At 39.4% G+C, this 24,862-nt stretch overlaps 2 protein-coding genes across 21 annotated transcripts in view; one reads left to right on the top strand and one right to left on the bottom strand.

The window, feature by feature from the left end:
• Window positions 1-8,131, bottom strand: part of ELP4 (elongator acetyltransferase complex subunit 4) — a 234,730-nt gene extending 226,599 nt beyond the window's left edge. For 6 of the 9 annotated variants that reach the window (XM_023646565.2, XM_070274970.1, XM_070274967.1 and 3 more), the window contains exons 1-2: window positions 7,826-8,075; window positions 1,291-1,326 (exon numbers count right to left, since the gene is read on the bottom strand). In XM_023646565.2, coding sequence (XP_023502333.1) covers window positions 1,291-1,326; window positions 7,826-8,051 — 262 coding nt within the window. In that variant the 5' untranslated portion in view covers window positions 8,052-8,075. Of the gene's footprint in view, window positions 1-1,290; window positions 1,327-7,825 lie in introns of all 9 variants that reach the window. The other 3 variants (XM_070274965.1, XM_070274971.1, XM_023646567.2) reach the window with 2 other exon arrangements.
• Window positions 8,113-24,862, top strand: part of IMMP1L (inner mitochondrial membrane peptidase subunit 1) — a 73,848-nt gene continuing 57,098 nt past the window's right edge. For 4 of the 12 annotated variants that reach the window (XM_023646571.2, XM_070274979.1, XM_070274972.1 and 1 more), the window contains exon 1: window positions 8,113-8,250. The gene's annotated coding sequence lies outside the window, so the exon portion shown is untranslated. Of the gene's footprint in view, window positions 8,358-10,727; window positions 13,420-13,731; window positions 13,776-22,108; window positions 22,198-23,195; window positions 24,011-24,862 lie in introns of those variants that run through there. The other 8 variants (XM_070274975.1, XM_023646572.2, XM_070274973.1 and 5 more) reach the window with 8 other exon arrangements.

The following is a 24,862-nucleotide window of genomic DNA, read 5'->3' as shown; positions in this document are numbered from 1 at the left end:
AAGCATTAAGTGGAAAAAGCAAGGCGCTAAGTGCTCCCATGTATATTACTTACGTAGAAAAATTTGGGTGGGATATCCAGGACAGTACTGTCTCTGGATATGGGGACCGAGAAACTGAAAGGATAACATAATTTTCTCTACATATCCTTTTGTATTTTATGTATATATTTATTTATATCAAAATTGTGAATTACTTTTTCCATAAAATCCTTCAATCACTATTTACTAAAAGATAAATTTTTAAAAATGTGAGTATCATCACCATTTCTAGAATTTTATTATCAGTCATACTGAGTTTGGAATATTTTATTCAGTTGTGGGCACAGCTAAACTGCCAATGCCAGACTAGAAGGTGAGACAAGAGAACCCCCAGGAGAGTGGAGTGTGAAAACCATGATACATAAAAACCAGTTTAAGAAATTATGCCTATTTAGTTTGGTGAAAAATTGCAGTGATAAAATAGCTATTTTCAAATATCTTAAGAGTGTCATGTGAGAGTAGGTAGATTAATTGTGTATTGTATCAGAGGACAAAACTAGGAATAACAAATCTGTTACAGGTATATGGATTAAACATTAGCATAAAGAACTGTCTAATAAATGACAGCATTTTCAACAACAAAGCATTGCTTTGTGAAGTAGTGAGCCCTTTAAACTAGAGAAATCTGTACTCAAATGGTGTTTGATATCTTTCAAGGATTATGGAGAAGTAATTTGTGGCTAGATGGGAGCTTGGATTATGTAACTGCCAAGGGTTATTTCAATTCCAAGATTCTATGGCCTAAACTAAAAATAAGGCAGACAGGGTTACGTACGTATATTTAAATAAAAACTGTTGTAGCTTTAAAGATGGAAAATGCATGATTTATCAGTTTGTGACTCTTCTTTCAATAAAAAAACAGTAATGATAAAATCTGCAATGTATACAATGGACTTATTAGTACATCAACTTCTCAAATTAATCTCTGTAATAATCCCTCTTTAAATACCGAGAGCCTCCAAAAAATCACTTGGCATTAATTTTAGTTTCTTTTAAAAATGGAGCACAACGTGCTCTGAACATTTTTAAATTATAAGATCTACATTTTCAGATATATTTGCCTAATTTACTTCACATTCAGATCAACATCTGAATTTAAATTAGAATTTAAGGCAATTCCTCTATAATTTACCTTAACTCTCTCATAGTGTTAAATACTTAATTTCAGAATAAGCAAGCCCATAAATAACACCATCATGCACAACAGAAAACTGTGGTCAGTAAAGAGCAAAGAATGTATGCTATACTAACCAATCAGGAGAAGTGTTCCAACGGCCAAGCCTCCACCTGGAAATGAAACAAAACCAAGGAGAAAATTAATCTACCTTTTCACATTATCTTTAGCATAAAAGTTAGGCTTTATCAAGGACAGGTACTTCAATAACTTTAAAATTGCAGTTGAGAACAACATTTTAATTACCTTTGCAATACTTTGCTTAAGGTGCTATTATGAAATAATTACATATTATATGTAATTACACACTACAGATTACAATTATTTTCATAATACACTGCACTATCCTCCTTTCTTCTGTGATAGGACCATGCAGCATTCAACATAACTGTGGTTATGCATTCCAGTGTTATATTTAGCACTTGTTAATAAATTAACTCAGTAGCTGAGACCTAAATGCACACAGTAACTGAACTACTACAGAAGTACAACACAGAAAACAAAGGTTATTATAATAGAAATTCCACTTCAATATTTATCCTCAATTTAATAAGCTTTGCGGGGGGGAACCTTGCTAATTAAAACTAAATCTTTTTCATGATGAATAATGTGCACAAAGTTTGGACATGATCTAAATATATTTAGAATTCAAAATGAACAATGTTTTTGTCATTTCAAACAAAAAAGGCACAATCACAAAATACATTTTCAGTACTACTAGAAAACGTTCTTTTAAATACCTGAATTAGGGTAATATGATCATGAATATATAACTCAAATAAGAACTCACTAAAAATCAATGCAAAATCAAGTTTTAGGAAACTAGAACTACACTAAAAAGATAAGACATTCGACTACTGACATTTTGTTTGTAAAACATTTGTATTACTACAAATTCACTTTAAAATATGTATATCAAAAAATGAAACGTACTTAAGGTACAATTAATTAAAAAAGAAACTAATCAAAATTGTTAGACAACTGAAGACAGTGTGACTAGGGTTTTTTTCTTGTTCCATACAAAGTTGTGAAAGAAATTTTTGAATTACATAAGGCCTGCAACTAGAAATTTAGAACACCAATAGCTTCCCTAAAAAAGTTTTGTAGTGGCAAATGTTATACAGAAAAACTTAGTATGAAAGCTCCCTTTGGTAGTGTTTATTTTTTGCCTTGCAAATAAGCATAAACGTCATGTTTCAAAGAATTTCAAATTTGGTAACATACATGCACACAGAATAAAACGGAACATTTTGACTTTATGATGATAAGTAAAACATTCCAAATTGTTAGAGAAGAAAACAAGCAAAAAAACAGTACATTTATATATTTTTATGTTTAAGTGGATTTGTTATAGTAGTAAATATATAATTTCACATTTAGATAACTTCCTTCATTACAGCATTTAAAGCCACACCAGACTACATAACTTTGTTGTTTAAACTAAAAGACTGACCTAAACTGAAATATATATGATGAAAACACTCAGAAACGATCAGAGCAAAAAGGTTTTCTTTGAGACAAGATTAAGCTAAATGTTTAATTTTACAGTTTCTGCTACATATAGATCACTAGTTACTTTTTAATCCATTTTGAACATTTTAAATCACACTCTTCAACTCCTTACATCCCTGTGTTCCCTTACATGCAAGAAGAAACACTTAACTGTCTCACCGCCATCTTCTGTATATTTAAGGACGTGAAACACCGCAAGTACACAACAGACACTGCAGTGTCTAGGCTAGAGCAGGGGCTACAAGAGGTAGCCACCTTTTCTTTCTTAACCTATTTCTTACAGGAAGGATTTAGATTTCTCATCTAGACTCCCCTGGGTCTACATTCATGTCTCCTCAAATTCGGAATTTACATAAGGCCTGCAACTAGAATAGTTAGAGAATTAAAGTTTTTTGTGAATGCTGTTCACAGTGGGACAATAATAAATAAAGGAATAGTTTCCCAATTAAATGAAGTGATAGCTAGCTCAGGTGTCTGGTCTAGAGAGGTACTAAGGGCTACCTCACCATTCTAGAAATTACTTTTTGACTAGAACAAATCACTAAAGATATATCGTGACTTGATAAATGGTGAGGACCATAACAATAAATCAGACTAAGAAGAAAATATTCTGAAGAATGATCCAAACAATCCACTGTTCCTGATAATCCAGAAAAAAACACTACTCAAATTTTTTAAATCTCATGTACGTTAAAACTCTAATGTTTGGAAAATTTGAACATTACTTAAAACAACACAAAAAGGGGACATCTTAATGACTTTTATCAGCCAAATTTATATCTTATCAGGACTTCTCTCAGAAAAAGGCAATTTTCTTTCTTTTTTTTCTAGTGGGCTGTACTGTGTAAATTCACTGGACTGAAATTTGGATTGGCTCTTTTAGAGGTTGGTCACTCTGAAGCTTGGTCATAGAGAATAAGATGAAATCGCCTTGTTAACTATTTTTAAACTAAGCTTTTATTCCATGTATGTGAAGTAAAATGAGTTGACACGTACATATACACACAACAACAGAGGCAAAGCTCCTCTATTCCTGCAAACTTAATTTTAGTGTGACAAAACCTCACGATATTTCCCCAAAATATCTCTGTATAAGGCATTTTGATATACCTCACTTGACGTGAGGTTCTAGCTGTATTTTAAACCAGAGTAAGTTAGAATATGTTTGTAGCCATGTCCCTATCCAAAAATAAAAACCTGGGGCCAGACCCGTGGCCCAGTGGTTAAGGTCGCACGCTCTGCTTCAGCAGCCCAAGGTTTCACGGTTCAGATCCTGGGTGTGGACACAGCACTGCTCATCAAGCCATGCTGAGGCGGGGTCGCACATAGCACAACTAGGACCCACAACTAAAAATATACAACTACATACCAATGGGCTCTGGGAAGAAAAAGGAAAAATAAAATCTTAAAATAAACAAATAAATAAGTAAAAAGCTTAAACAATCAACCATGACAGGATATCTTGATATATTCAACAAAAGCTCGCTTTTATCTTTAAATTCAGTAATCCATTAGTAATTTTATCTAATCTCAAAAGCAATATAGATTTCACACTAGTACTTCCCAATTAAAATAGAAGTATCTTTTCCCAATAGCCCACTAAACGTTTGATAGGTAAGTAATGGGGTGAGTAAGTAATCATCTTATTTCTATGATGAAACGTACAAAGGAGTAAAATGATCTTGTCTACCGCCTCCTCTCTCCTATACTCATGTTCATTACCTCTCTCCTAGACTTGTGATTTCATTATAAGTCTATTTTTCCTTCTCTCTCTAGGACATATGAAACATCCTGACAACTCCTGATTATCACAATATTGGCTGGGCAGATATGAGAATCAGAACAGAAGCAGCTATGAACAGCGAGAATGGTTCTGTAGAATAAACCACATGAAACAATTTTACAGAGCAATACACAAGAAGCTACACTTACCTTAAATGTATAGCTATTAGTTGCTAAAATATCACAACTAGGATATTGCTAAGTATACAGTCCAAGCTCAAGGTACACCATCCCACACTCCAGATCAAGATATAGAGGAGTAAAGGAAATAAGCCTACCAATATTTACTTTTTGACATCAGTGTTGAAATGGCAGCTACCATCAAGATTCTTCAGAGTACTCTTCCTGGACTATTATTTACCCCAAATCCCCATCTTCCATTCACTTGACTGTCAAAATTTAGTAAGTTCTGAACAGCACAGAGGCTATGCCAGTTAAACCTGAGAAGTCACCCTTCCTTCAAGCACCTTCTTGAAGGATAAGGCTGGGGGATAATGTCCCCAGGTTGCACAATATGGTCCTCAAAATGGACTATACCTTATATCCTAGAAAAAAAGAAATTCTGCCAGAACCTTTTAACTGCTATAATTTCTCTTTGGAAACTCCTGGAAAAAGAAAAACGGAATATAGTGTCCACAATAACACAAATGTCCTGAAGGGGCAGGGTTGAGAATGTGGGTTAGGAAATCTCAGAACGTAAAAATTTAAATGTTGCCAACTTGGGAAATGTATATAATTATCCAACAATAAAATTAAGCTGTCAGAATAAAAATATTTCATATGATTAGATCATGTTTAAAAGATGCAGGTATAGGGAATTCTCAAAGTTATAAAAACACGGGAGTAAGCAACGGAAATATTAGCATATTATCAAATGATTAACATTCAATTAGCCTGTACGATGCCTTTCCAATACATTTTGCATCTGTGCTTAAAATTACAATGATGTCACAGTGGCAGTGGTAAAATATCACCACAGTGCTTGGCAGTGACAATACAATATTTACTTATTACACAGTAACCACAGAATATATTTAAGCAACAATCACGTCACAGTATAGTTTCATCATTCTGATATCATATCCTACTATCATTACATTTTGTCACAATGTGGTTATATTAGGCTTGTCACAATCTGAGTCAAACAACATTTTAGAGTAACAATATAATCTGAATTGCCTATACTTAAGTATATACACATGAGCAGCCACATGTTTCACTTTCAATTGTTTCAATGAAAAACAAATGTAAAGGGTTTGCTCTACAAGGCAAGATAAAATAGAAAATCAAAATACAAAAATGCCATTAAGAAGTTAACAACAACTAAAATACTTTTGCACATATTTATTATTCCAAATGTAGTAGCTCCTATTGTAATAACTCCTTCGATTTATGCACACTTTGAGAATTAACTGCATACATGCAAAATATATTTCAAAATATCCAAAAACTGCTATTTATTTCAGCCTTCTTAATGAACACTATTTTTTAGCATAAGCTTGTTACAGTCAATTACTAGAGTCCCCATCCCCAAGCAAATCTGGAAAATTTTTAAATTACAGTTTGAGTTTACATCACTGTAGAAACACAGGAGGAAAGTGCTCTGGGTTACCTTTTTGGGTGTTTTTAGAGACTGTAGTTAAATCACTAGTTTTAGTTTCAATAAATGGTTAAAAGCACCTGAAATGAGTCTGCAAAAATTTGAAACAGCTGTAGCATAGTGCGGAACACTAAATTTGGAGCCTAAAGATCAGCCCAGACTGTCACTGGTTCTGTGAATGTCCACGTCACTTAAGTGTTTTTAGAGCTCAAACACATAACTCAGTCCTACAGGTTTCATATTCTCTTGTGCAGATCTTTTTCTACATACTATTTTTCTTTCAATCAAGAACTTATTGAGAATCTAAGTGCCAGGAACTGTACTAGACACGTTCTGTAATTCTAACGAGGAACTGAAGGGATAATGTCAGAAATATGACCTTTTTGTTTGGAGTTTCAGAATCAAGTGAATGAAGTTACACATCCCCATTGAACTAAAAACACAGACAGGTAAGGACTAGGAAAAGCTTCCAAGTTTTAAGTTCAAATATAGTACAATACAAGTGAGGCTCACAAGGAAAAAAAAAGCAAGATAAATATTTGCTAACTAGATATTTTGAATCATTTCTGTTTATAGTACTATGTAATTTAGGAAGGCAAAAGACTTGAAAAAATTAAGTGAAAATACTTAACGTAGAAATAACCAGGATCCACTTATGGACATGACATAACAGACGGAAGAAGCCATGCTCTTTCTCATAGGTTGCTTGCCTTGTCATTTTCCTTTGCATCAAACCTTTGTGAAAAGCCTACCTCGTGGGAAAAAATTACAGAGAGAAAACGTCAAGAATAAGCAATGGCATTTATACTATGTCATGAAAGTGGGTAAGGCTTAACGGACACATGCCACATGCTATGAGAAAGTTATGAAATATAAACAGACCAATTTTAATGAAGCATCATTCTGAAAGAAATTAACTAATTTACAAGCTTTATTAACACAGCAGCTCTGTCTTACCAACCTAACCCGCCCAATTCCTTCAACATAACAGCTATGAAACAAGCACATTCTTCAGCAGGCTTCTCATGAAAAACTCCAGGTTATACAGGAAAGCCTAAGAACTGCACTTCTTTTTCTCGTTAAAATGTGAACTGCCTTTAAACATATCGTTGGGAGTGTAATGCTGGGACACACACACAGACGGGAAGAAACTGAACAGGAACACACACACATGCTTAGCGCAGACACGACGGGGATGTCAGCATCGACGACGGGCTGGAACGCCTCGCACTCACAAGAGCCTCTAACAGTCATCCTCGCAAACCGAGACGGCTTGCTTCGAGATTCAGAACCGGGGGCTGAGCGGCCTGGCGGCGAAGGAGGGCACGCTACCTTTCTCAGCGTTTTCTAACGGAGCCCGTCTCTCCCAGTGACGCCAACTTTCGCGGGGTGGTCCAAACCCCGAGCTGTCCGGGGCTGGCACAGGGAGCACCCCGACACGGGGCGGGGCCGGGCCGCGTGCGCACGTGAACGGCCGCCGGGACCGGGCAGCGAGCCGGCTCACGGCACGTGGGACCCCGCGCACTCCGGCTCTCACGAGGCCGGCGGGCCGCGCCGAGGAGGGGCCCACGGCGCGCACGGCCCCCCGCAGCCCGTCCTCCCTCCGCCCGGGCCGGCCGCATCCGCTCCGCGTCCGGAGGCCGAGGCGGCGGGGGCTCCCCGGCAGCCCCTCCCGAGGGGTTCCCGCTGCGGAGCCCACATCTCCGTTCGGAACCGACCTAAGAGCTGGTCCAGGGCTGGGAGCCCGGTGGACACCAGCAGCTGTCCGTTCCGCACCGACGGCCGCGTGCCCGCGATGGACGCCAGCCGACGGCAGCCGCCGTCGGGGCCGCTGGCTCTCGGACCCCTCCTCTGGAAACTGGTGACGCTGTCCTTGCCGGCCGCCGCCACCACACACCCGGGCGCCCCGGCGCGGGGGCCGCAACTCGTCGCCGCCGCCGCCATCTTGGCGCTCCCGCCTTGGCCAATGGGAACTCCGGTAACTGCGGCGGCGGCCCGTCAGAGCCGCCCGCGGGCCCGCCTCCTTGCCCCCCCGCGGCGCCCGTAGCCAATAGGACTGAGGCCTCCCTCCGCGTCAACCAATCGCAAGGCGTACTGCAGAAACGTGCGCTTACGTAGGGCCGGTGGACGCTGCGGGGCCCAGGTGAGGAAGGCCCACCTGGGTCCCGGCTTGGGGGTCTTCCGGGTTCTCCGGGGCGGGCGGCGTCCTTCCACGCTCTGTTCGCTCTGCGTGTCTTCACGCACGCTGAGGTGGAGGGGAGGCCGGTGGGGCGGGTGTGGGTGCGCTCACACACGCCGGGTGGGGAGGCCGGTGGAGCGACTGTGCGTGGGCTCACGCCCGCCGAGGTGGAGGGGAGGCCGGTGGGGCGGGTGTGCGTGCGCTCACACACGCCGGGTGGGGAGGCCGGTGGAGCGACTGTGCGTGGGCTCACGCCCGCCGAGGTGGAGGGGAGGCCGGTGGGGCGGGTGTGCGTGCGCTCACACACGCCGGGTGGGGAGGCCGGTGGAGCGACTGTGCGTGGGCTCACGCCCGCCGAGGTGGAGGGGAGGCCGGTGGGGCGGGTGTGGGTGCCCTCACGCACGCCGGGTGGGGAGGCCGGTGGAGCGGGTGTGCGTGTGCTCACGCCCGCCGAGGTGGAGGGGAGGTCGGTGGAGCGGTTGTGCGTGCGCTCACGCCTGCCTACGTGGAGGGGAGGCCAGTGGAGCGGGTGTGCGTGTGCTCACGCCTGCCTAGGTGGAGGGGAGGCTGGTGGAGCTGCGTGATGGCCCCGCCGGTAGGACCCTGCGGCTGTGTCCCAGCCCCGGCCCTTCCCCACGATTTCTGGGGTCGGGCCCCCGCCCTCCCTGCGGGGTATTTCTGGTGGTATGGTGTTTGAGTTGGAAAGGCCATCCGTTCCCTTGGCCTCAGGCGGCAGGTGACGAAGTGTCCCTCTCCAAGCCCCCGAGAGAAGCTTCGTGGACTTTAATTAGCGCCCCTGGAAGGCTGGGAGCGTCTTTCCCTCAGTGGTGTGAAGGACAAGTATTACTCTGACGGCCTAGTTCACACCTTTAATTGTTCGCTGTTAAGGCAGCTGCAAATAACAGCGCTTTAGGTTTCTTCCCCAAAAAACTTTAAGAATGAGATGTGTATGTACTTACTTTTTCTAGTGATTTGTGAACTCTGGATTGAGAACTTTCTTATTAGAACAGGAATTTTATAGGCGGAAAAAACCATGTAATTTAGAGCTGAGTGTTTGGAGTTAAAAATCTTTTCAAAACTGAGCGGGGGGGGGGGGGAGTGATGTTTAAAGGCGTTCATGATTGACAAATCTCTAAACTAAAAAAGACTCCCAAATCATGCCTGCACTACCAAATTACTAGTTTTGATAGTGATCTTATGATGCTTTTTAAAAATACATCCAAACCTCATTGGAATGCTTGCCTTTGAGTTGTAGTAAATCTCAGTGACCTGTTAGAACTTTCTGGCTGATTCTCTTTGCTAAATTGAAATTAGTATTGCCATATAGTAACTGGAGTTTTCATCTTGGTAAGATCTTTGAGTTTTGTTTGTTTTTTGCTGAGGAAGATTTACCTTGAGCTAACAGCTGTGCCAATCTTCCTCTATTTTGTATGTGGCTCACCACCACAGCACAGCTGCTGACCAGTGGTGTAGGTCCATGCCTGGGGTCTGAACCTACACTTCCAGCCTGCCGAGGCAGAGTGTGCTGGATGTACCCAATATGCCACCAGGCTGGCCCCTGTTTGTTTGTTTTTTAAAGAAAACGTTCAGGAAAAAAAACAAACCTGCCTTGCTGTTAACAACATATCAACTGGAAAGCTAGATCAAGGTTTAGGTGCTGTCATTTCAAATTTTTTGCCAGTATAAATCTGTAATCTGAATAATTCAATAAATAGCTGTTGAATGCTTGCTGTCTGTTTTGACCTAATTGCATCATTTTTGACCTATAGAACTAAAAATGTTCTTATTTGGGGAGGGTAAGATTAACATAGAAAACAGCATAGCACTCAAAGTGGACACATTGAACAGCGTGTGCTAATTTTGTCCTATAGTAAGTAAGTGCTAAAAAGACCAAAACAAAAAGTGACAATCTGGTATCAAATAGAAACGTCTTGGATACTTTTAGTGCTCTGAAAACTTTGAAATACTACAAATAGTGAATTTTTGTAGGTTTTGTTACTACATATTTCCTTGGTTTCTCCTCTACTTCTCGCTTTAGTTCTTTAAAGGTGATGCCATGATGCTTTGTTTGCTTTATTACTGGAACTGAAGAACTGTTTTCAACTTTAACGGTAATTTGGGAAGCATGACATATATCTTTGGTATAACATCATCATAGAGTAGATTAATCTGTCCTAATTTTTTTTACAAAGACAAACGCTATGCTCTCTACTTATCCTTCAAGTCTCACGTTAACCAACACATCCTCAGTAAAGCCATTTCACCTTGCTGTCAAAATGAAATGAGCTCCTAAATACCAACGAGTGGAATTGGAAATTAAAAATACAATACGATTTACAATAGTTTCCAAAAAATGAAATACTTAGGTATAAGTCTCAAAAAGAAATGTATAAGATCTATATGAGGAAAACTATAAAACTCTGATGAACAAAATCAAAGAAGAACCAAATAAATGGAAGGATATTCCATGTTTATGGATAGGAAGACTCAGTGTTTTCAAGATGTCAGTTCTTCTCAAATTGATCTATAGATTCAATGCAATCCCAATAAAAATCCAGCAAGTTATTTTATGGATCTTGACAAACTGATTCTGAAGTTTATAAGGAGAGGCAAAAGACTCAGAATGACCAACACAATATTGAAGGAGAAGAACAAACTTGAAGGACTGACACTGCCAGACTTTAAGACTTACTACAAAGCTACAGTAATCAAGACATTGTGGTAGTGGCAAAAGAATAGACAAATTGGTGGAACAGTATAGAGAGCACAGCACTAGACTCACATAAATATAGTCAATTATCTTGGACAAATGAGCAAAGACAATACAATGAAGCAAAGATAGTCTTTTCAACAGATGGTGCTGGAACAACTAGACATATACATGCAAAAAATTAACTCAAAGTGCATCACATACCAAATTGTAAAATGCAAAACTATAAAACCCCTAGAAGATAATATAGAAAACTTAGAGAACCATGGTGATGGTGGTGCTGTTTTAGATACAGCACTAAAGACATGATCCACGAAAGAAAGAAATGATAATCGGGACTTCGTTAAAATTTAAAACTTCTGCTCTGTGAAAGACAATGTCAAGAGAATGAGAAGAAAAAATACGGACTGGGAGAACATATTTGCAAAAGATACATCTGATAAAGTGCTGTTATCTAAAATATACAAAGACTTTTTAAAACTCAACAATAAGATAACGAACAACCTGATTTAAAAATGGGCCAAAGACCTTGACAGACACCTGACCAGAGAAGATATACAGGTGGCAAATAAGCAAATACAAAGATGTTCCACATCAAATGTCATCAGAGAACTGCAAATTGTGACAACATTGAGATACCACTGCACACCTATTGGAATGGCCAAAATCCAGATCACTGACGCCACCAAATGCCAGTGAGGATGTGGAGCAACAGGAACTCTTGTCTATTGCTGATGGGAAAACAGAATGCTACAGCCACTTTGGAAGACGGTTTGGAGATTTCTTACAAAATTAAACACACTCTTAGCATACGATCCAGCAATTGTACTCCTTGGCATTTACCCAAAGGAGCTGAAGACATTTCCACATAAAAATCTGCATGTGGGTGCTTATAGCAGCTTTAATCTTAGTTGCCAAAATTTGGAAGCAACCAAGATGTCCTTCAGTAGCTGAATGGATTAAAAACAGTGTGGTGAATCCAGACAGTGGAATGTTATTCAATGCTAAAAACAAGTGAGCTATCAAGCCATGAAAAGATGGGGGAAACTTGAATTCAAATTACTAATTGAAAGAGGCTATTTCAAAAAGCTGCATACTGATTCCAAGTGTATGACATTCTGGAAAAGGCAAAACTATGGAGACAATAAACAGATCAGTAGTTGCCAGAGGTGGTAGAGGGGAGAGATGAATAGGCAAAGCACAGAATTTTTAGGGCAGTGAAAATATTCTGTGCAATATTATAATGATGGATATATGTTATTACACTTTTGTCCAAACCCATAGAATGCACAGCACCAAAAGTGAACTCTAAGGTAAACTGTGGACTTTAGATGATTATGATCTGTCAATGCAGGTTCATCCTTGGTAAAAAATGTGGCATTCTGGTGAGTGATGTTGGTAATGGGGAAGGATATGCCTGTGTGGGGTCAGAAGTATATAGAAAATTTCTTCCTCTTAATTTTGTTATACTCCTGAAACTGCTCTAAAATAGTAAAGTCTCTAAAAAAAAAAAAGTCAAAAAAAAGGATCAGCTATATAAAATCTGTCTGAGAGTTCCATAAGCAACATGTATGGCACCCTTTGTGGCTACATTGTGGGGCCATTTCCACAGGGGTTCCAACAAGTTGGCATTCTGAGAAGTCTTCGGGTACAATGGAAAGACTGCAATGACCTATTTAGGAGTCACCAGAAAACATAATGGTCATGATACGCAATTAGCACCCCATGACAAAAATGGGTACCCTTTCAATTGGTCTTTTAGTGGCTTTTCTGATACCCAGGGTCCATATTACCATGGTGTCAGTGCAGGTAAAGCATATAACAGAGATATTGTGGAGCCTTACTACAGGCCTGATGGCATTTTGGCAGCATGATTGAATGAATGCCAAGGACATACCTACACAGAGGGAGTTCTTGGACCCCACGTAATCCCTTTTTGCTTCCTGTTAGTGTGCTCAAAGAGGGAAACCAGTCCTTACTTCCAGCGTCGCAGATTTGTTTTACCTGTTTTTGTACTTTATATAAATGAAGCCATACACTGTGTACTCTTCTGTTTGACTTCTTTTGCTTAACATTATATTTATGAAATGATCGTTATTAATGTTACAGTTGTGGATTACAGCTGTATAGTATTGTGAAAATATATCACAATTCGCTATAAATTCCAAGAGAATTTCAATTGAAATTCAATTGAAAGAGATTTGGCTAGTTTACCATTCGTAGCCAAACATTTTTCTAACGTGATTGTACCAATTTACACTCTTACTAGGAATGTTTGAGAATTTCAGTTGCTTCTCATCCTTAACCAACATTTAATATTTTCTTTCTTTCATTTTAGCCATTCTGGGAGGATTATTGTATGTCAGTCATTTGGATTCGGGCTGAGGAGGTCAAGCACCTGTTCATGTCTCTTGGCCATTTGGGTGAACTCTTCTGTGAAGAGTCTGTTCGTGTCTTTGCCAATTTTTAAAAATTGGATTGTTTGTCTTTCTCCCTGGATTTGGAGGAGTTCTTTTTATATTTTGGATAAGAGTTCAGTTGCATGTAAATGTATTACAGATATTTTCTTTTAGTCTGTGGCTTGTCTTTTTATATTCATAATTGTCTTTTGAGTTTAGTCAGAATATATTCTGATGTATCAACTTTTCTCTTTTTTTTAATTGAGTTAATGATAGGTTACAATCTTGTGAAATTTCAGTTGTACATTAATGTTTGTCATTCGTGTTGTAGGTGCACCACTTCACCCTTTGTGCCCAGCCCCCGCCCCACCTTTCCCCAGGTAGCCACTTATCTGTTCTCCTTGTCCATATTTTTAAATTCCTCATATGAGTGGAGTCATACAGAGATTGTCTTTCTCTAACTGGCTTATTTCACTTAACATAATTCCCTCAAGGTCCATCCATGTTGTTGCAAATGGGATGATTTTGTTCTGTTTTGCAGCTGAGTAGTATTCCATTGTGTATATATCAGCTTTTCTCTTTATGACTAGTGCTTTCTGGCTTGGTTTGCCTGCTCCAAGTTTCCATAGATGATCTCAGTGTTTTCCTCTAAAAGCCCTGCTATTTACTTTTAAACATTTGAGTCTTTGTTCTGTCGGAATTGATTTTTTTGTCTTTGGTGTGAGGCAGGGGTAAAGGTGTATTTGTTTTTCCTATTAGATATCCTGTCATCCAGCACCATTTATTGAAAAGACAGTTCTTTCCCTGCTGTACTGAATCATCACTTTTTAAATAAGTACAGTTACACATGTTAGACAGATTTCTTTCTGGACTGCATTCCATTGGTTAGTTTGTGGTTCTTCAGAAGGATGACTTCTTTTCTCTCAGAGTTTTAACTCCCTGTACTGCACTGTGCTCAAGCTAGATCAGTAAAAATAAGAAACTCACCCTTTGGCAATCCCTTTTTAGAAGTTTGACTCCTCCCAAAAATCTGTGTGCTTTTCTTCAATCTGTAGAGCCGTCACATAATTGTTTTTTGTATTTTGTCCTAAGTTTATGGTTATCATCTAGGGGAGGGTTTGTCTGTTAAGCTTACTTCACCTACCAGAAGTAGCTCCTATTACCTTTTTAGGGACTGTCATTCTTTCTTTTTTTATTCCTGATATTGCTTATTTGCATTTCTTCTTTTTTATTTTTCGTTGTTAGGTTTGCTAGGGATTTGTCATTTTTATGAAAATTAATTTCTTAATTGATTTTCTGCCTTTTCTAATATACTGTTGATAATTATGGGAGTAATTTTCTATAAGCACTGCTCTAGCTGCATCCTACAACTTTTAACATTTCATGTTTTCGTCATCATTTATTTCAAAATATTTTCTACTTTTTGTTTTGATTTCCTCATGGACCCATGAGTTTTCTAGGACACTTTTGATAGTGCTGAAATACTGAATTAAATTAGTTGCCAGTAAAGCAAGTAGCATCTGAGATTGTCCAGGGCACTTGAGTACTTATGTTCCTCCTAATTTTAGTGGGTGTTTAAATGTAAACAAGAAACTGGGGGGTTTTAAGTTAACATTTAAAAATCCATTGTATAATCATATCTTGGAATATTCAGTCTAATAGGGTAAATGTATCAAAAGGTAAACATGTTTTGATTCAAGGAGATTTGTCAAGTAAATGTATCTATAAAGGTGAACAAGACATTTTTAGTGGTAAACACTAAAAATTTTTAGTGATAATAGGAAAAGAAATTCCAGAGCTAGAATGGTGTAGCATTGGTATATCTCCCAATCTGGGACTGTTCTTCCATCTTTGCGTATAGCTCAAGTAAGAAATTGAACAACTATTGACTTGACTGGTGCCTGGCACTCCTTTTGTGGGTCAACTTAAGGGGTTTCATGGGCATAAAGCCACTGTGCTAATCTAAGCCTGTGTGGTGTTCTAATTGTCCTGGGCATTTCTGTTGAGATGTGATCACTTCCTCCTCAGTATGAATAATTAGGGGACCCCAGGGAAAGGCCAGGTATTACAAGCCATTCCAGGTGAAGCTTCTTACATCCCGTCCACTGGTTTTGCAGGAAGGGTCACACAGGCTAGTGAAGCTCCTCTCTGGAGAAATATGTAACTCTTGGCTTAATGAGTAGTGTTAGCAGAGGGAAATACATTATTTTGACAGCTGTTTCCCACTTTAAGAGTCTGGATATGAAGTATGTGTATACTTCATATACTGGATATGAAGTTTCTTGCAGGATAAGATGAAAATTAAAAATCCTAGCAAACATTTTCATTGTTAACTCAGAACTAAATTGGAGCCATCTATAACACAAATTTTTACTTTTTATTCATGGCTCTTGTTCTATATAATTATTCTATCATTCTTTGAATTATATTTTTCTTTGTAAACACTTTATTATTTTCAAATTTGGTAGCATTAATTAATTGCATTCTCTATATTGAATTCTTTTATAATCTCTTCTATATCTATCATGATATTTAGCTTCTCATTTGTAATGTTATGTCTGGATTTTTTCTCAGTTCATGTCTTTTCTCTCTGAATAACTGAAGGATTTTTAAAAAAATCTTTTTTTTTTGTTTTGTTTTTAAAGATTTTATTTTTTCCTTTTTCTCCCCAAAGCCCCCCCGGTACATAGTTGTGTATTCTTCGTTGTGGGTTCTTCTAGTTGTGGCATGTGGGATGCTGCCTCAGCGTGGTCTGATGAGTAGTGCCATGTCCGTGCCCAGGATTCGAACTAACGAAACACTGGGCCGCCTGCAGCGGAGCGCGCAAACTTAACCACTCGGCCACGGGGCCAGCCCCTAAAAAAATCTATTTTAGTGCTATTTTCATATAATGATATCTTAGATTTATGCATTAATTATTTTCTTTTCTAATGTTACTAATTTCTGTCTTTTTCTGAATTTAATCTTTATTCCTACTTCTTTTAGGTTTGTGTTTTTTTCCACTATCGCACTTTTTAAAGCAGTAATTAAAAAACTGTTCTAGTAATCTGTTATGGAATTTCCAGGTAAGCCCGGTCCCGTAGAACTTCCTGTGTTGATGGAAATGTCCTATATATCTACACTGGCCATTTCTATAGACATTAAACACATATGGCTGTTGGACACTTGAAGTATGGCTGATATGACTGAAGAACTGTACCTTTAATTTTAATTATTTAAATTTAAATACTACATTTGGCTAGTTGCTGCTGAATTGGACAGCATAACTCTAGGTCAAGATTTGACACACACAGGTGTGTCTAGGGGTATATATTTTTTTCTTTTCCTGCACTGTAGTCCCTGGGTCCTTTCCATTATTTTTCCTCCTTTGTGTGTGTGTGTGTGTCTTTATTGAAGGGGAGAGAGGAGTCTCTTTTCCTGCAATTTTTAGAGAGATTCTTACCCTCCTTGGGTTGTTGCTTTATATTTCTTCAACTTCTGTTTCAAGTTTTCTGTTTGTTGTGTATGTAGGGGAGGTGGTGTTGGAAAGGTATTCTATTCTAGATTTCCTTAATTATTCTTTTTGTTCTTTCTACTGTTTCATACACCTCTTATTTATAGGTGCAGTGTCTTATCCAATAACTCTGAAGATTTAAATAGAAATTCTTGGGGCTGGCCTGGTGGTGCAGCAGTTAAGTTCGCATGTTCAGCTTCTCAGTGGCCCGGGGTTCACTGGTTCAGATCCCGGGTGTGGACATGGCACTGCTTGGCAAGCTGTGCTGTGGCAGGTGTCCCACGTATAAAGTAGAGGAAGATGGGCACGGATGTTAGCTCAGGGCCAGTCTTCCTCTACAAAAAGAAGAGGATTGGCAGTAGTTAGCTCAGGGCTAATCTTCCTGAAAAAAACAAAAAAAAGTTAAATAGATTTTATTTTCCTTTTGTTTTATTCCTGAATTACCTCTGATTTCTCCAGAGTTACTTGTTCTGTTTTTCATAGTGGGCTTTCTTTTTTCATTCTTGTGGTTTCCTTAAATGTTGGTGATCTTTGGTTGTCCTCTCATATTGATATATGACCAGTTGAGTAATATAGATAACTGGAGTGAGTTTGCTCTTCTTTGGCTCCCTAGCAAATCTTTACCCTCAGCAGAAAGAATCTTGATGGGAAGTTCCCTGTAGGTGGGTAGGCAGGACTTTATTTATTTATTTATTTAAAATGTACAACACACTTTATCATTTTTATTTTTTAGTTGTAAGATTTTATTTTTCCTTTTTCTCCCCAAAGCCCCCCGGTACATAGTTGTGTATTTTTAGTTGTGGGTCCTTCCAGTTGTGGCATGTGGGATGCCGCCTCAGCATGGCCTGATGAACGGTGCCGTGTCCACGCCCAGGATTTGAACCGGCAAAACCCGGGGCCGCCGAAGTGGAGCATGCGAACTTAACCACTCAGCCATAGGGCTGGCCCCTAGGACTTATCTATTGATGTGCTTTTCTCAGAGCAGATAAGCAAAAAGCAAGCAGACAGACTGGGCCCTTTTCTAATAGCTAAATAAGGAGGGTCCTGTCCTGGGTTTCCAACCACCATGCGTTGGAGCCCACATTCCTCTCAGGCAAATTATACCTTTTTTTGTAGATTGCCCTCCATAACTGATGATTCAGCTTACAACCTCTTTGGACCCACAGCAAGAAAAGTCCCATCTTCCCTGAAACATTCTCCTGTGTATGTGGTTGGCCAGGGGTCAGCATCCTTTTTCAGAGACCAGATAGTAAATATTTTAGGTTTTGCTGGCCATTCAGCCCGTTTTACAACTTCTCAACTCTGCCATTGGAAAGCAGTCGTAGACAGTACATTAACAAAGGAGCATGGCTGTGTTTTAATAATACACTTTATCTATGAACACTGACATTTGAATTTCATATAATGTTTACACGTCACAAAATATTCTTTTTTTCTTTCAGCCATTTAAAAGTATAGACATCAGTCTTGGTTTGTAGGCGACACAGAAGCAGGTGGTGGCCTGGGAGATTTGCCCTGTAACCCGTAGTTTGCCAAACCCTGTGCTAGACTTGGTCTCTCACCCTGTTCTGCCTATCAGTATGATTTCGTGTGTTGTAGCTTCCAGACGTTGCTCAGAACCTCTTGTACGTTCATGCTTTTCACTCCTCTTTACTGACCTGAAGGTCAGCCTTTTCTTCTATTCAGGCCTTTGACACATTGGATGAGGCCCACCACGTTAGGGAAGGCACCATGCTTCCCTCAGTCTGATGACCCTCATGTTAATCACATCCGAAATCACCCCTGCAGCAACACCTACAATAATGTCTGACCAAACATCTTGGTGCCCTGTGGCCCAGTCAGGTTGACATGAAATTAACCATCACAGTCACATAGCTAGTAAGTGGTAGAGCTAGGATTCACAACCGAGCTAAGCTGTCTGACAACAAAATCTATGTTCTTATTTATTATTTGCACTGGACCCAAACTCAGTATTAGTATCCTCCTAAAGATAGCTCCTTTTTGGGCCAATTTATAGCCATTAGCACAAGAAATGTAGCATGTTTGCCTTTCTAAAGTAGGTATATATTCAGAGTGACCAGGATGGTGAGAAAATGTGGTATGAAACAATTAGGGTAATAAGAGGGATATGTTTAACCTAGAGGTGAATGGTTCTGACTTTCGTAAGTCCTGTCTTAATCTTGTGCAAGAGAAATTAGGCTTTTGTTTCTGTAGCGCGTAGAAATTTCAATTTCAATTCGGATTAAAGAAGGACTTGTTGTCAGAGTTGTCCAGCACTGAAACAAGATCTTTAATATTTTAAAAATAGTTGCTTTTAAAAATCTTTAGAATTTTAATGCCATGCTTTACTTTTTATATTTTTTCATTCCTCAAAATGAAAGGTTAAAAAAAAGTTAAAGGTCGTTTTGTATCATAATTTTGTCATTCCTCAGAATGAAAGATTTGAAAACAATTTCATAGTCTGGTATTCCAGGGTTAAATTTTTTTAAAAAATGAAATTGTTACCAATTTCACCTCACTCCCATGTGACTCTGACCCACACTGGGAGGAGCTCCGAGGAGGGGTCCATGGGTGGGCTTCGTACCCACAATCCACCCCTTCCTTGGAGGGTTCTTTGATGTTTGGTGTCACGGATTTGAAACAAAACCGAAGCTGAGCGTTCAACAGCACAAGCTTTTATTCAGTGGCCAGAGAATGGAGAAGTGGGAACTATGTGCACAAATCAACGTCTCAGCTCATGAGGCAGTTAAGCAGTTGTTACAAGGGGTGGAGGTAATGAAGGGGAGGAATATTCATAGTTATTTGGGTAACCGGGCTGGCTTTTCAGGGGAACAAGAGTGCCACCTCTTTTCTTTCCTTATTTAGTTATATGTGGCGGTTGCCGTGGCAGTTGTAAACTGTCATGGGCTGGTGGGTGTGTCAGGTAGCATGGTAGTTACAGTGAGTGTGCAATGAGCTGTGGGGCCTGTGTCAGGTCAGGTCGGGCTGCTGTGTTGCGTTTGACCTATTTTAACTGGTTTTGGCTATGTGTCTCAGCCATCTCCTCCTGCTCATTGTGGTTTCCTGTGAGCTGGAGAGAACGTGTTGGGCTTGTTCTGAACAGGGCTGCAGTTACTGTCTATGGGGTTGCGGGCCAGGTAACAAAATCTTGTTTCCTTTTCCTAAATGAACTGACATGGAGTTAATGAATTACTGTTCTGTGTGATGATCTTTTTCCCTCACTGAGCATTGGAATATGTTCACTTCAGAGCTTATCAGTACCCCAGTCTTGATTCTCTAATTGAAATAGTTATGTCAGCCCTCTCACCTGGCTCAAGGTCTTGGACCCTTTTTTCTTAAAAAACAAAACAAAACAACTTTTTGTGATAAAAAACGTCTAATGTAAAATTTACCATTTTAATCATTTTTACATGTGACATTAGGTATATTTACCATGTTGTGTAAACATTATCACTGTCTATTTCTAGAACTTTTTTATCATGCCAAACAAACTCTTTACCCATTGAGCAGTAATGCCCCATTCCTCTGTCACCCCAGCCTCTGGTAAGCTCTGTGCTGTGTCCTGTCTCTATGCATTTGCCTATCCTGGTACTTCATGTAAGTGGGGTCATATAATATTTGTTCTTTGTTAACATTTGCATAATGTTTTTTACTTAGGATTGTGTTTTTCAAAGTTCATCCATCCTGTATCACGTATCAGAACTTCCTTTCTTTTTATGGCTGAATAATATTCCATTGTAAGGATATAGCACATTTTGTTTCTACATGCATCTGTTGAGAGACACTCGGGTTGTTTCCGTCTTTTGCCTGTTGTGAATAATGTTGCAGTGAACATTGGCATACAAGTGTCTGTTAGAGTCTCTGCTTTCAGTATATACCTAGGACTGGTACTGCTGGATCGTACGGTAATTGTGTGTTTAACTTTGCGAGGATCTGCCTAAGTCTTTTCCACGGTGCCAAACCGTTTTGCATTCCTATCAGCAGTGCACAGGGTTTCCAATTTCTCCACATCCTCAGCATCTTTAGTTATTTTCCTTTTGGATAATAACATCCTAATGAGTGTGGTTTTGATTTGTGTTTCCCTAATGATTTGTGATGTCAGCATCTTTTGCAATGTAGATAGACTGATTTTTCAAATCTTCTGGTGCTGATTTCTTTTTGCTTAAGAGTTCCTTCCTCAATTTATCCTTTTTTCTCTCACATTTTACTATAAGCAGCAAGGAGAAACCAGTACACGCCTTCAACACTTCGCTTGGAAATCTCCTCAGCTAAATATCCAAGCTCATCGCTTACGTGTCGTACTTGTCACCCAGCAGCAGAGCACGTTTCAGCCAAGTGTCTGCTGCTTTATTAGGAGGACCGTCTTGCCTCCAGTATCCCATAGCATGTCACTCATTTCCTTCTTGAGGCTTCACCAGAAGCCCTGTTAACGTTCATATTTCTACAATAGTCTTTTCCTGATGAAATATGTGTTCTCTATGATGATAGAAGTTTTCTCTGCCATCCTGTTCACTTCCTTCTGAGACCTCACCAGAATCTCCTTAGCAGCTCTATTTCTACCAGTAGAAATAGAGTGAATGAAGAACATTCTTCAATCTTTTTTTATTTTTAGATACCTGTTACAGCCACACCCCATTTCCTGGTACTAAATCTGTATTCATTTCCTAGGACTTCCATCACCATTACCACAAACTTGGTGGCTTAAAGCAACAGAAATCTGGGCCGGCTCTGGTGGCCGAGGGGTTCAATTTGGCACACTCCGCTTTGGTGGCCCAGGTTTGGTTCCCAGGCACGGACCTACACTGCTCGTCTGTCAGTGGCCATGCTGTGGCAGTGGCTCACATACAAAAAGAGGAAGATTGGCAGCAGATGTTAGCTCAGGGCGAATCTTTCTCAGCAGAAAAAAACCCTGGAAATTTACTTTGTCCCAGTTTTGGAGGCCAGAAGTCCAAAATCAAGGTGTGAGCAGGGCCGTGCATGTTCCAAAGGCTCCAGGGGACTCCCTTCTTGCCTCTTCCAGCTGCTGGTGGCTCCTCTCGGTCCTTGGCTTGTGGCAGCTTCACTCCCAATCTCTGCCTTCATTTCCACATTGTCTTTTTCTCTGTGTCTCTGTGTGTCCTTTCCGTCTCCTATGAGGACGTTTTCATTGGATTTAGGGCCCACCTTAACCTAGTATGATCTCACATTGATCTTTACCTTAATTGTATCTACAAAGCCCTGCATCCCAATAAGGTCACATTCTGAGGTTCCAGGTGGACATGAATTTGGAGGGAGGGGGAAACACTCAACCCACTACTGTCTCTCTTTAGGTAATTATATTATAAAAGTATTATATAATCTGTAATTTTTAAAAATCTCAAAGTATGTGCATAATATTTTATCATTTTACAAAATACTAATACCGTTAATGTTAATGTTCATATTAGAGAGTGCTGAATAGGGAAATCACTTTTCTTTTCAGACTTTACAAGATATATAAGAAGTATGGGGTCATTTAATGTGTCTTTGCTTTTTAATGAGGATTTGTACATTTGTGCATGCACGCAAACATGAATAAACACTAAAATTTATTGACTTATGAAAGTTTATTACTTAATATTTATTCATGCCAATGTAGTAAAACCCTAAATCACCTTGTTTTTTTTTTTTTTTTTTTTTTTTTTTTTTTTTTTTATTTTTATTTTTTTTAAAGATTTTATTTTTTCCTTTTTCTCCCCAACGCCCCCCGGTACATAGTTGTGTATTCTTCGTTGTGGATTCTTCTAGTTGTGGCATGTGGGACGCTGCCTCAGCGTGGTTTGATGAGCAGTGCCATGTCCGCGCCCAGGATTCGAACCAACGAAACACTGGGCCGCCTGCAGCGGAGCGCACGAACTTAACCACTCGGCCACGGGGCCAGCCCCCACCTTGTTTTTTTTTTAACTTTTTGTTAAGATTATGATAGTTTACAACCTTGTGAAATTTCAGTTGTACATTATTGTTAGTCATGTTGTAGGTGCACCACTTCACCCTTTGTGCTCTCCCTCCCAACCCCCTTTCCCCTGGTAACCACCAATCAGTTCTCTTTGTCTATACGTTTAACTTCCACCTGTGAATGGAGTCATACAGAGTTCGTTTTCCTCTATCTGGCTTATTTCACTTAACATAATACCCTCAAGGTCCATCCATGTTGTTGTGAATGGGACGATTTTATCCTTTTTTATGGCTGAGTAGTATTCCATTGTGTATATATATATATATATATATATATATATATATATATGCCATATCTTCTCTATCCAATCATCAGTTGATGGGCACTTAGGTTGCTTCCACCTCTTGGCTATTGTAAATAATGCTGCAATAAACATTGGGGTGCATGGGACTTTTGGAATTGCTGATTTCAAGTTCTTTGGATAGATACCCAGTAGTGGGATGGCTGGGTCATAGGTATTTCTATTTTTAATTTTTTGAGAAATCTCCATACTGTTTTCCATAGTGGCTGCACCAGTTTGCATTCCCACCAACAGTGTGAGAGGTTTTGTTTTTCTCCACAACCTCTCCAACATTTGTCACTTTTTGTTTCAGATATTTTTGCCATTCTAACAGGTGTAAGGTGATATCTTAGTGTAGTTTTGACCTAAATCACCTTATTATTTGAATAGTCTGATCTCAAGTTGATTGCAATACGTGTGTGAGATTAGATTTCCTTGAGATTTTTGGATGTTTCAAGATTGACTCCAAAATGTTTAGCGAGTTCTTCAAATGCTTAAATAACTCAGGGGAAAAAATGTTTTTTGGAGGAACAGCAATATAATTTAAGTATATTTAGTTGAGTCTTCCAGTCAGGTGAGATTAAGATCAAGCACAGTGCCTGTAAATGGGTGAAGGAGTATATTTAAGAAGACTGTTGTTACAGGAAAAACCCTCCTTTTTAAGGGCCCTAAGATTAAAGGGGAAAAGATGGTAGGGTCATAAAGAGAGGAGATCGAATAAAACAGAAAACAGAAATTGGCACTGAAACAGAAATGCATTAGAGAAGAGAGGGAAGATAGATGGCAGAAATTAGGAAGTCCCAGAGAAGTGAAATGTACAAAAGCACAGGCAGGAGAGAGGATGACAGAGGACTTGCGGAGGGCAAAGGTGAGCAAGAGTGCCTGGGGAGCTTATGTTGGGTGGGAGGCTGGTCGGTGGGCCAGCGTCCTCTCAGCTGCAGTCAGTTACTGACGGTTATTAGAGTCACTGCAGCGTTGATGTCGTGCCCTTAAGCTTCTCATGTCATTTTGCCATAAAAGACTAGTAGGAACCACTTTACATATTATTCACTAAATTTCAAATATGATACTATTTATATGCTAATATATTGGTATTGATATGTGATATTGTATATTATATAAATTATATGTGGTTACATATATTTCAAGGTGAATATTCCTATTGTTATCTCCTTTTAATGGCAAAAATTTGGTTTTAAGTGTAATGTTCTGTGTAAACACATATAAAGCAACCTGTTTAACATTTCAAATAAAAATGGAGATAAAGCTTTTTTTCTCAGTCATAAGAACTGGCATGGAATTATTACAGTTGAATATGAGGTAGATTTTGACATCCAAGACAGTATCAAACATAATATGTTTTTCCTTTGTCATAACTGCTCCTAGGGTTTTTCTACAATATCACGTGCTTCCTCCTATTCAGTCAATATCAGACTAATCAGTCTGAACACACCAGAGTTACAAACTACCTCTCTGCCGTCTTTTCATTCTTAAAATTAACCTCAGATACTCATGCTGAAATGGAGAAATGAATGTTACATCCTCTCCATTACCTGCCAATTGTTTACAAGAATTTGGTGTGTCGGAACTCTATACTGTTGGCTTATCAACGCCCTTACGTCCTTGACCACAGTTCTCTCCAGGTGGATTGATATTTTAGGTTGCCCATTTACTTTCCTTTTCTTCAGTTTCCTGGTGGATAGAGGACTTTAACATTCGG

This window comes from Equus caballus, chromosome 7 (assembly GCF_041296265.1).
Source record: "Equus caballus isolate H_3958 breed thoroughbred chromosome 7, TB-T2T, whole genome shotgun sequence".
NCBI lineage: Eukaryota > Metazoa > Chordata > Mammalia > Perissodactyla > Equidae > Equus > Equus caballus.
The sequence above is the reverse complement of the archived record's forward strand: the minus strand, read 5'-3'. Positions and strand labels throughout refer to the sequence as shown.